Source organism: Durotheca rogersii (assembly GCF_024521655.1).
Source record: "Durotheca rogersii strain YMJ 92031201 chromosome Unknown GGS23scaffold_60, whole genome shotgun sequence".
In the NCBI taxonomy this organism is placed as follows: domain Eukaryota; kingdom Fungi; phylum Ascomycota; class Sordariomycetes; order Xylariales; family Xylariaceae; genus Durotheca; species Durotheca rogersii.
In genome coordinates this window covers 40,002-50,281 of record NW_026251291.1, presented here as the reverse complement: position 1 = coordinate 50,281, position 10,280 = coordinate 40,002, and the positions used below count along the sequence as shown (strand labels likewise).

Here is a 10,280-nt window from a genome sequence, read left to right as displayed (position 1 = left end):
TGGTGGCGTAATACTCCGCTTCACCATTTGGTCCCTCAGTATATAATTCCACTGTAACATGGTTTCGCTGATCTCTAGGGCTAGAGTGGGAGGACATGCTGTTAATCGCATATTTATATTAGTAAAAGTTTATAGAGAAGCTTCCACATAGAATGATACGTACACAACTATAGCAGCAACACAATCGTCATATCTAGGGTGCGCTTCAAGCCAGGCCTCAATAGCATCTTTGATATATGATCGATAACCAGCATTGTCAGGAACGGTTTCTCGGAATCGAATATATTGGCGAGTGACGACCATTGTGAGGAGCAAGAAAGTTTTGATGTACTGAATGTAGCAAGATTGGTGCAAGCACGAACTCCAGAGTCCGCTTTAGGTAAGAAGATGTGAAAGCAAGTTGGATTTGATTCAAACTTAGATTGTGTTGCTATGCTTGCATCAACGTTATGATGAGGACGGGAGAGTGATAACTTATATATAGGAATTGCCTCGTGGTTTAATTGGAACTAACATATCGTTTTGGTCCGGCGAACTTCCTCGGCCATGGCCCAGACCTTAGGGATATTACAGAGGGGCCAAAAGCTGTGATATTAGAGGAATCAGCCCCAATTAAGGATGAGAATACACCGAAATGTTTGATAAGATTTCTAATGTAAGACATTTTGCTTGAATGACAGGCTCGGAGTTTAGAGGCCGGGCCTCGCCGGACCACACGCCGGACCGCACGCCGGACCAGACACCGGATTAAACGCCGGGCTAGACGCCAGACCAGATGGCCAGAAAGTGAGATGCCAGCCAAGTGTTTCCAACATCAGAGTTTGAAACTACAGATGTGAAATAGAACCAGCCGGCACTGTTTTTAGCTGATACTATTTTAGTTCATACTTCAAGCAACAGTTGTTAAATGTAGCAATAGGCGCTGGACTCGGCCGGCTGCACTGGCTAACAGCACAACCAGGGGGAACTAACATATCTTAAAAGGAACCAACATGATCCACAATCAACCAGGATGTTTTAAGGGAAAAGATATAATAGGCTAGATACCTAATAATAGCTTCACTGGGCCGACTGCACTGGCTAACAGGACAAATAAAAAATAACCGTGTTTCAAGAGAAACCAACATGTTCCCAACAAACATCTCATGTTTCTGAAATAGCAATGTGTTTGGAGAACCAAAACATGAATGTGCCAAATGACAACGGGGGGATCCACGGCTCAAATCCAGCCAAACTCCAGCCACATTGCTGACAAAGCGAATTAGTCTGCCCTCCGAGTTCGGTGCGTGCATAATTTTGCCGGCATATAAAGTCGAAGAACCCCGCTACCTAGCATATACCCAAATTCTAGTTAGCCTCATCTTCCCAGGACTGCTACAATGTCATCACCGCCAGGGACTCCACCAGGTCATATTCCTGAGGATGACAGTAGCTACCGATTCCATCAGGACGGCACTGCCTGCGAATGGTGTGAGGCTTATTTCCCGGGTAGCTATCATCCGGTTCACATCGAGGATGTCTACCATGATCGATATCGAGTAATCCGGAAGCTTGGCTATGGTTCATTTTCTACCGTCTGGCTTGCTTTCGACATGCAGTTTGTCTCCCGTCTACTTTCATTCTAACTTTGCAATCTAAATTCTCTATTTAGTTCATCTTGCTACAGAGCATTGAAGATTCTCACAGCATCTGCCGACCAACAAGCTGGTTGCTCAACGGAGCTGCTACTGCATTCCCGTCTCACGGGAAACAATGCCTACTACCGGCATATTGTTTCTTTAATCGACTCGTTCAATCACAGTGGTCCCAACGGTATACACCTATGTCTCGTCTACGAGGTTATGGGGCCGAATGTCAACACCATGCTGCGTCTATCTCCCCAGTGCCGAATCGGAGAAGACTGGGAACGTCGATTTCCAACACAATGGACACGACGTATTTTGCGAGATGCCCTTCTAGGTTTGCAATTCCTACATGGCGAAGGCATCGTCCATGGCGATTTCCATCTGGGGAATATCCTTTTTACGACCAAACTCGCCTGTCCTACACCAGACCATATCGAAGGTCTTCTACAGTATCCTGACGTACATAATATGCTCAGACGAATAGATGGAAAAATAGACCTATGGGCTCCAAAGTATCTGCTAGAGCCGAAATCTCTCTACAACTACACATCACTAGACCTAGATCCTTTGGTAAAAGTCAGTGACTTAGGGGGAGGTAATGATACATCGCCCCATCTAAATTTCGACTGCTAACCTTTATCAGCATATTTGCAAGGCACGAAGCCGACTGCAATCGTGATGCCAGCATATTTAAGAGCTCCTGAGGTAGTTTTGGGTGATCGGCTGGGTATAGGTGTCGATATATGGAGCTTTGGATGCCTAGTCTTCGAACTTCTTACCAGTCATCCGTTATTCTTCGTTGAGAACTTAAGCGGCGAACGTTATGATGAATTAACCAACGACGAGCATTTGATACAGATCACCGAGACGATTCAGCCTCTACCCACCTCTTTCTTCAAAAGGTGGCCCAGGGCGCATATGTATTTTGGGCCAAATGGAGAGCGGCTTGGTAACGACGATCTCGAACGCAGCTCAGATGTTGAACCAGCTGGTGAGCTATTTGGCCCTGAAGATGCCTTGAGCGAGCTGGATGAAGGTGGCATTTCTAATCCAGGGATCGATGCTGATTCCCAAAGTCAAGTCTCATTGGCTTCTTCCCGGCGCTTTGACTCTATCGAAAAACGATTTAGGGCTGTCAAGCCGGCTGATATAGACGAGAGAGAGGAGGAGGAAGTGATAGGGCTGATGCGACTGGCTCTGCATCCTGACCCCGCCAAACGAGCCTCAGCGGCTCAGCTTCTTCAGCAGCCATGGTTCCAACAATGATAGGAATAGAATGTTTGCCATAGGCTTTTGAAAATTCTAGAACTATTATAGCCTCTTTTTATTTCTTGATCTTGACTAGTTTCACATTAAGACTGTGGGTAGGCATAGGTAGTAAGGGACGTACTGGTAGCCAGAGAGGAGAGGTTATATGAAATACCCCTTAGCTGAAAACCCCCAGCAATTGTTTGAGTAATTGTAGTTATGTAAGGTTGTAGAAGGTATTTTAATATTGAGAAAGAGAAGACAAATCGAATGGTGATAACATAATCCTGTCACGAAGGAGCAGCTGATAAGCAGGTACTGCGTGCGAGGAGCGAATCTAGTGCTGCAGCGCATCTTGACCGGAACCACGAGGTTTGTATCGCCCGTGGCCAAAAAGAACGAAGAAGAACCGCTGGTTCTGAACGACAAATATCGTTCCTACAGCTGGCCATTGGGCGAGAAGATAGTCGCCGGTCTGGGCTACGAGCCTCCGCCAAACTTGGGTCATAGGGCCTGGGGCGGTGAGCGTGAACTTCGACACCCGCCGTTCAGCAGGGAAGTCTTTCGTTGCATATGCGAACGTTTCCACATCTACTTATCTATCTCGTGCCATCAGCCGCGCAGACGTGCCTCTTTTCTCGCGGGAGATAGTGAAGATGGGCCTGCCGGGCTCGGACGGCTCGGACCACCCGGCCATTGGTAGGCACGCCTCCGCCCTTCTCCAACTCCGCGCTTTCGTTGACAACACGCGTGCCAGTTTACAATTGTAGATCGGCCAGCACCTGGAGGAACGACCTCACGCTTTCTTTTCTTCGGTGTCTCCGAACTCTTAATACATATAGACTTTTACATTCAGGGGTTGAGATCGGCGAAGCCACAAGTGTCTTAGCTTTCGCAGGTACTGTGTAGAAGCTTCAGGAGACTGAATACCGTGAGCCGCATGAGCCCCTGGTTGAGGCGATACCCTATAGTATCTTGTATATTGCTTAGAGCCGACTTTAATGACTTAGGGTAGATGGATTCGATGCCATGCTGGATGCCAATTTTCACATGGGTAAGTCGACTGCTATACGAATATATTTCAGTGGTTTCTTTCTGCTATCCTGGAACAGCACCGTCAAGTCTATGGAAATCTGCCACCCCTAGGATATCCATGTGTCGAATTCCAACCTTGCCTACACTGTCCTATTAGGCATCTTTTATATTTGTCGGTAAGCATATAGTCAGGTAGGCTCTTCCGAATTTAGATCACCTCGCCCATATACACCATATTGCGATTTATGCTCATCCCTGCATTCGCCTTTCTCTCGCTTTCATAGAAGACTGTCGTCCCTGCTAGGATATATCAGCCACGTCGCTCTACCTTGCCGCCAGGAACTAATGCCAATTTATTCGGAGAAGAAACCAGGGGGTCCTTTGGGCCTATAGATTACCTGCTTACGCCATTTATATCTGATTCGGCACGGTATCTCTGAGAGTATCGTTCGTAAATCTGGTACCGAAGGTAATATGGCCTCTTCAGAAAGAATGAATACAATCGGACAGGCTTGGAAACAGTTCTTGAGACAAGAAATCAACATGAGAGACAGAAGCATATCGTGTTAGATCGTAGAAACCGAATTTGGGGTGTATGAGGTCCAGAAAAGCGTTCCTGAAAAGCGTTCCTGTAAACTTGTTCCATTTCGCTTTGCGGCAACTTCAACTGCGGCAGCAAAATAAAGCTCCTAGACTGCGCCACAATCAGCACGGCTTACACACACACCCAGCACACCCCAAGCACACCCTGCACACGCTATAAGTACAGGTTAAAGCAGCAACAGCACCGGCCCACCCACAAAATAGGAATCCTTCAATGACAAGATTCGTCTCTTATATTAGGCTGTTATAGGAACTTCAGTGTCCTCTCGCGGGCCTGTGGGGTAGATCGCTGGGTACCTTTCCCGAGTGCTACCCACCGAAGAGGCTGGGGATTATAGCGAGACGGGTAATAAAGGGCCGGCGGTACGGCTTGTCCTTGATGCGCTCCAACTTGACATTCCGCTACGAGGTAGGCAAGTAGAATATTATATAGTAACATAACTACGAGGAAGAGGGCTAGACGAATTTTCGACAACTCGCAGTCCAACTCCAGGTTCCACATCGAACCGTGGCAAGATGAAGGCCTCAGTAATAGCCTTCGCTACCGGGGCGGCAGCCTCGACGTCGTACTTGACGTGGATGGCGGACTCATTCATCCAACACGGCGTCAACCCGACGCGGAATTACGATGAGGCCACTATATACGAGGGCTACGAGGCCGCGTACGCGCTCACCAAGGACGACAAGTACGCCCAGTGGTACCGCTCGCAGATCGACGACTGGGTGGTCCTGGAGAACGGCACGATTCGGGGCTGGCGGTACGACTACTACTCGCTCGACGACTACCGCATCGGCAACAACATCCTCTGGTGGTACGAGCACACGGGCGAGGCCAAGTACCGGACGGCGGCGGACGTGATCCGCGCGCAGCTGGACCGGCACCCGCGGACGGCGACGGGCGGCTTCTGGCACCGGCAGCCGGCGTACCCGCACCAGATGTGGCTCGACGGGATCTTCATGGCGGACAGCTTCTACGCGAAGTGGACGCGGCTGTTCGACGCGGCGAACGAGACGGCGTGGGACGACATCGCGCGGCAGTTCGACAACATCGAGGCGCACACGCGCAACCGCACGACGGGCCTGCTCGTGCACGGCTACGACGAGAGCAAGGCCGCCGTCTGGGCCGACCCGGTCACCGGCGCCGCGCCCCTCGTCTGGAGCCGCGCCGTCGGCTGGTACTTCATGAGCCTCGCCGAGGTCGTCCCGCTGTTCCCGCGCGCGCACCCCGGCCGCGCCCGCCTCGCCGCCTACTTCGTCACGCTCGCCGACGCCCTGCGCCGCGCCCAGGACCCCGCCTCCGCCGCCTGGTGGCTCGTCATGAGCGACCCCTACCCCGGCGCCCCCGGCAATTACATCGAGAGCAGCGCCTCCGCCATGTTCGCCTTCGGCTGGCTCAAGGGCGTCCGCCTCGGCCTCCTCCCCGCCAGCGAGTACCTCCCCCCCGCGCGCAGGGCGTTCCGCAGCCTCATCGAGCGCTTCGTCAAGGAGAACGAAGACGGCACGCTGAACTGGGAGGGGACCGTCAGGGTCGGGTCCCTGGGCAGCAACGGGACCTACGAGGTAAGCAGTCTCTCCCACCCTCTCGCTTCGTTCTCACTGTGCGCCTTATAGTCCGACACTTGCTAACGCACCTGCGTCCCGATCCTAGTATTACATCTCGATCCCCATAGTTTCGAACGACCCCAGAGGCGCCGGACCGTTCATGCTGGCTGCTTATGAGTTGGAGAAGTTATAGAGTGCGATGAGCTAAACGAACTATGCAAATGGTAGTCCCGATTTCGTGCTGCATGCCGTGCGGCGTTCCTACGCATAGTCTCTGACCCCGATATGCTGTGTTTGTGCTACGTGTTCGACTCCCCCAGTGCTTGGTTATCGTTCGACCTTCTCTGCTTTCTTATCGCTTTTATGTCGTGACCTTCGAGACAAACCACGATGATCGCAAGTAGTTCCCAAGAAACCCCTGCCTGGGGTCCTTTTATAACCCAAGCCACGATACCTAGAGAGTTGATCTCGTAATGAGTGTTAAAGAGAAACAGCGTGGACTCGCTCTCTTATAGGGACGACCACAGCTGCGAACGACTGGCTCAGGGTGCCGTTCGACAGGGATTAGCTGCAACGGCAGTGCAGCAGTATTATCTAGAGATCGGCCAGCTGTGGATGGCAGCTAGGTGAAGTAAGAAACAAAGGCATAATGCAAAATGATAACGATCGGGTATATAAAATAAAAAGGAGTGTATAGCGATCTGTATCCGTATGTGGCCTGTGTCATGCCGAGTTTAGGAGGGCAGATGGGCATGCTCTTACTAGGCTTCCGCGCATGAACCTAGTATGAGTAACGAAGATATAATATCTATAAATATGGGTAGTATATCTTAATACGCATCTAATACCCATGTACTGTACAAGAGCCAATCAGAATGTATGGTATATAGCCAGGTCCTCTTCCATCTCTCAAACTAGTCAGGCACCGAACCGATACAATACTGACCCTAAACTGCATATACTAATACTAATACATCGCATCTTAGAAGTAGCTTATATACAAGACGTTACTATATGTCGACACCAGTCAATAGGTTAATGAATGCATAAACCTATGATATGAGTAGTTTCTGATTGATTAACCACCCTCTAAATTAGCGACTGATGCTGATGCAGTCTCGAGATAATACTTATGGCAATGCCTGGCCCTCTAAGCCATAAGATCCCCTTTCCCTTATTTGTCGTTCTCCGAGGGCTTTCGCGTGTCTACGCGAGGCGTCTTCGCTCGGAAAAGGATCATCATGCCGACGATGCGGATCTCGACGTCCTCGAATTCTGCCTCGAGGGCGCGGCGGAAGTCGTCTTCGGTGTCGTCCCAGTTGTTGAATATCCCCCAGTGGTTGAGCCCCGCCATGCACCAGCGGCTCAGAAAGTTGGGGAAGCGGGTATTATGGCCGAGGATGGAGCAGCCCGCCAAGACGCCGCCTTCGGCGAGCAGCGTCTTGAACACGCGGAACACGCCAAACTTGGACTGGCCCGGGACGCAGTGCAGCAGGTTGAACATGGTGACGGTGTCGAATTTCTCGGCGCGCAGCGTTTCCGGCAGGGACTCTAGGACGTCGGCGGCGACGCACTTGACCGTGGTGTTAGAAGCCCCAGAGAGGATGCGGTCCTTGACGAACTCGAGCGCGGTTTGACTGAGATCCACGAGGGTGAGCTCTTGCTTCGTGTCGTCGCCAGATAGGCATCTCAGGGCCGTGGCGGGGAACCAGCCCGTCCCCACGCCGCAGTCGAGGTGTCGTTGGCTAAAGTTTTCCTTGAAGAAAGGGAGAAGGACCGAGCGCGTTGGACAACGCCAGAGGGCCGACATGTTGAACCAAAGGACATAGACATCATACACTGAGGTGAGAAAACGTTTAGTGTAGACCTTTGTGTGAGGGGTGTCCTCGAAACGGCGAGGAGCATCTTCGTGGGCGTGTTCCATGTTGGGAGGCCGGAGTATGGTGCTACAGTCAAGTTTTGTGGAAGACGGAGTTGGCGTTTCCCACGGAAGGCAATGCCAGCTTTCAGCACCGAAGGGGAATACTACCGTATTTATGTGGAAGGTTAGATATTTGCCCCCTGATAAGGGACCCTGCTTGCCGCGGGTGTACCTCTGGGAGAGCTGTTATCAACGATTCCACTTTGTCCGAGGCAACACTGCATATGGGTGTGAATGCCGTACTGTCTGGGAGCACGAGGACAGGATATTTATAACTGGGTGGCAGTGGACGCGTAAGTTGAACTTCGTGTCCAGTATCGAACGTCCCGTTGTGAATTTCCTGCACGGTACGAGGTGGCTGAAGTTTCGTGATTCTAAAATACCGTCGGACAGAGCCCAAGCCTATTATAGTTATATGACACCGCAGAGGGCAGCGCAGGTACTAGTAGCCTTTTCAACAATACGATCTCTTGGGTAATCGATCAACACAACGTTTGGGTATCCAGATAACGGAGGTGTCTAGCCTCTCTCCTTGTGGTATTTTCTGCGTAGCGACACGTAGTATTCCGTCCAGCCAGCTAACTGCTCACTGCATGACAATCACTCTCACAACATGTAGCATGATTTTCTCACACCGTATGAGGTTCTTCTGTGGTGGCTATCGTGCGTAAAAGCGATACCGGAGCGGATGCCACGTGTTTGAACATCGTACGTGATGTTGTGTGAGGTTTAAAACAGCGCTGCTACTCTAGGATATGGAGAGTTTGGTTAGGGAGGGTATGAGGGTTTGTCTCCTCGGTTTTATACAACACGGCGCTCAAAAGGCTCAAAAGGACTGTTGATGGTTCTTTCTTACCAGCATACGATAGAGGCCACAATTCAAAGAGTTAGATTCACTGGGCACAATTATCACGGGGACAACATTCAAATGGCATATTTGCCTCCCTGTAGCAATCATACTTCAGTATTGTTAATAGTATGTGTGATGACCAAACACCTATCTCTACGTGTTTGTTGTGGCCTCGTTTCGAGAACACCAGCCCTGATGAGAAAGAGAAGGTTAACTGTCACCAGAGACCTGATAACTCTTGTATCTCAACAATGCCATTTTCTACCCAACCAGTAATCTGCTCCATAGCGGGGGTGTCACGTAGAGAGCCACCTATACATGGCTCCCTACTTCCTCCCTGGTTGCTCGCTTACCTAACCTAGCTCCCAGCTTGCTTATATAACATAGCTTGCAGCTCCCTATTGTTTATATATAGGTAGCTCGCAGCTCCTTTGTTTATTTTTTTCCTTTTAAGATAGTTAGTTAATTTATCTTCTTACATTTTGTCACGTAGAGGTGGCTCCTTAGGTTGCTCCTCTTCATTGCTTACCTCAATAACAAGAGCTCCTATATATACGCTCCCATTGCTTTCATTCCTTTAGCTCGTTCTTAGATCTAAGACCTTTTCACCTTTTGCTCCTCCTCCCGTTGCTCGTGAGATAGCTCTCTGCGCGCATTCTCGTATACGTAGTTCTAGCTACGTGATAGTTATGAGCCCGGTTAGCGCTTTAAGGACCTCCTTCCTCCTTAGAGCCGCAGGGCGCGCGCGAGCTCTTCGATATCTCGTCTCTCCGAGCTTCGTTTTTGCCCTAGCTCTCGATGCCTCTTCGCTCGCCCCAGAGCTCGACTTGATCGAGTTGTAAGGCAGACGGCGGGAGGCCGCTAGGAACTCCCTCAGTTTTTTCCTTTCTCCTTTTCTCCGACCGCTTCGTATTTCGGCGAGCGGGGTAGTCGCTCTGGTAAGTAATGCGCTCTAGTAAGTAACGCCGTTTCGGTTTAGCCCCCGATTAATTTAGCTACGGGCCTTGGCTCGCTTCAGGGGGTTAATCCGACGTCGGAAAACGGAGACTAAGGAGGGAGATAGCTCGTGGAGGAGTAAGATCGATAATAAGGAATCGGTCTCTCCGGGGAGAACTCTAGGGAGTAATCGGTTCTCGCTCTCCTCGCCGTCGTAGCAGTCTCCTACTGTACGGCAAAACCGCTCCGGCTCCCTGAAGTACTGCCTTCTTATTTTTCGAGCTCCTCCCTCCGTTATCGAGAATAGCCCGAGGGGGTAAGGAAAGGAAGGGAGCTAGGGCGTAGACTAACGCTACGAGCTCTTAGTTGAGCTACCTGTAGCTAGAAGGCGAGTGCCAGAAGTAGTCTGGCAGGACGCCGTTTTTCAGAGCGCTACGAGTAGTTATCGTAACTCTCCTCCTTAGTCGAGCTAGAGCTCGGCCCGAACCTCGACGTAAGTTGCCTAGTACCGGAGCTCTAA

General features: G+C 50.6%; 4 protein-coding genes across 4 annotated transcripts; 2 read left to right on the top strand and 2 right to left on the bottom strand.

Moving 5' to 3' along the window:
• Window positions 1–1,259: 1,259 nt before the first annotated feature.
• On the top strand, window positions 1,260–3,066 carry GGS23DRAFT_590250 (kinase-like protein). Its single transcript, XM_051517682.1, has 3 exons — window positions 1,260–1,597; window positions 1,652–2,220; window positions 2,269–3,066. Exons 1-3 carry the CDS (start codon window positions 1,380–1,382, stop codon window positions 2,889–2,891), a joined length of 1,410 nt encoding a protein of 469 aa, XP_051367133.1. The 5' UTR covers window positions 1,260–1,379; the 3' UTR covers window positions 2,892–3,066.
• An 866-nt stretch (window positions 3,067–3,932) lies between these two features.
• GGS23DRAFT_590247 (uncharacterized protein) lies at window positions 3,933–4,570 on the bottom strand. Its single transcript, XM_051517681.1, has 2 exons — window positions 4,315–4,570; window positions 3,933–4,208 (listed from the first exon to the last, which is right to left on the bottom strand). Exons 1-2 carry the CDS (start codon window positions 4,466–4,468, stop codon window positions 4,117–4,119), a joined length of 246 nt encoding a protein of 81 aa, XP_051367132.1. The 5' UTR covers window positions 4,469–4,570; the 3' UTR covers window positions 3,933–4,116.
• A 301-nt stretch (window positions 4,571–4,871) lies between these two features.
• Window positions 4,872–6,460, top strand: GGS23DRAFT_470498 (glycoside hydrolase family 105 protein). Its single transcript, XM_051514216.1, has 2 exons — window positions 4,872–6,071; window positions 6,160–6,460. Exons 1-2 carry the CDS (start codon window positions 5,028–5,030, stop codon window positions 6,244–6,246), a joined length of 1,131 nt encoding a protein of 376 aa, XP_051367131.1. The 5' UTR covers window positions 4,872–5,027; the 3' UTR covers window positions 6,247–6,460.
• A 767-nt stretch (window positions 6,461–7,227) lies between these two features.
• Window positions 7,228–7,977, bottom strand: GGS23DRAFT_619689 (methyltransferase; the record flags this gene model as incomplete). The annotated part of the gene is made up of 1 exon (XM_051521032.1): window positions 7,228–7,977. The coding sequence occupies one exon, from the start codon at window positions 7,975–7,977 to the stop codon at window positions 7,228–7,230; it is 750 nt and encodes a 249-aa protein (XP_051367130.1).
• Between the last annotated feature and the right edge of the window lie 2,303 nt (window positions 7,978–10,280).

What these genes read in the sequence shown, in the direction of transcription:
- GGS23DRAFT_590250 (XM_051517682.1), top strand. Translation starts at nt 1,380, where the DNA reads ATGTCATCACCGCCAGGGACTCCACCAGGTCATATTCCTGAGGATGAC. An exon ending in TGGCTTGCTTTCGACATGCA is followed by an intron (nt 1,598 to 1,651) that starts GTTTGTCTCCCG and finishes TTCTCTATTTAG; the next exon opens with TTCATCTTGCTACAGAGCAT. An exon ending in AGTCAGTGACTTAGGGGGAG is followed by an intron (nt 2,221 to 2,268) that starts GTAATGATACAT and finishes AACCTTTATCAG; the next exon opens with CATATTTGCAAGGCACGAAG.
- GGS23DRAFT_590247 (XM_051517681.1), bottom strand. Translation starts at nt 4,468, where the DNA reads ATGCTTCTGTCTCTCATGTTGATTTCTTGTCTCAAGAACTGTTTCCAA. An exon ending in CCGAATCAGATATAAATGGC is followed by an intron (nt 4,209 to 4,314) that starts GTAAGCAGGTAA and finishes GATATATCCTAG; the next exon opens with CAGGGACGACAGTCTTCTAT.
- GGS23DRAFT_470498 (XM_051514216.1), top strand. Translation starts at nt 5,028, where the DNA reads ATGAAGGCCTCAGTAATAGCCTTCGCTACCGGGGCGGCAGCCTCGACG. An exon ending in GCAGCAACGGGACCTACGAG is followed by an intron (nt 6,072 to 6,159) that starts GTAAGCAGTCTC and finishes TCCCGATCCTAG; the next exon opens with TATTACATCTCGATCCCCAT.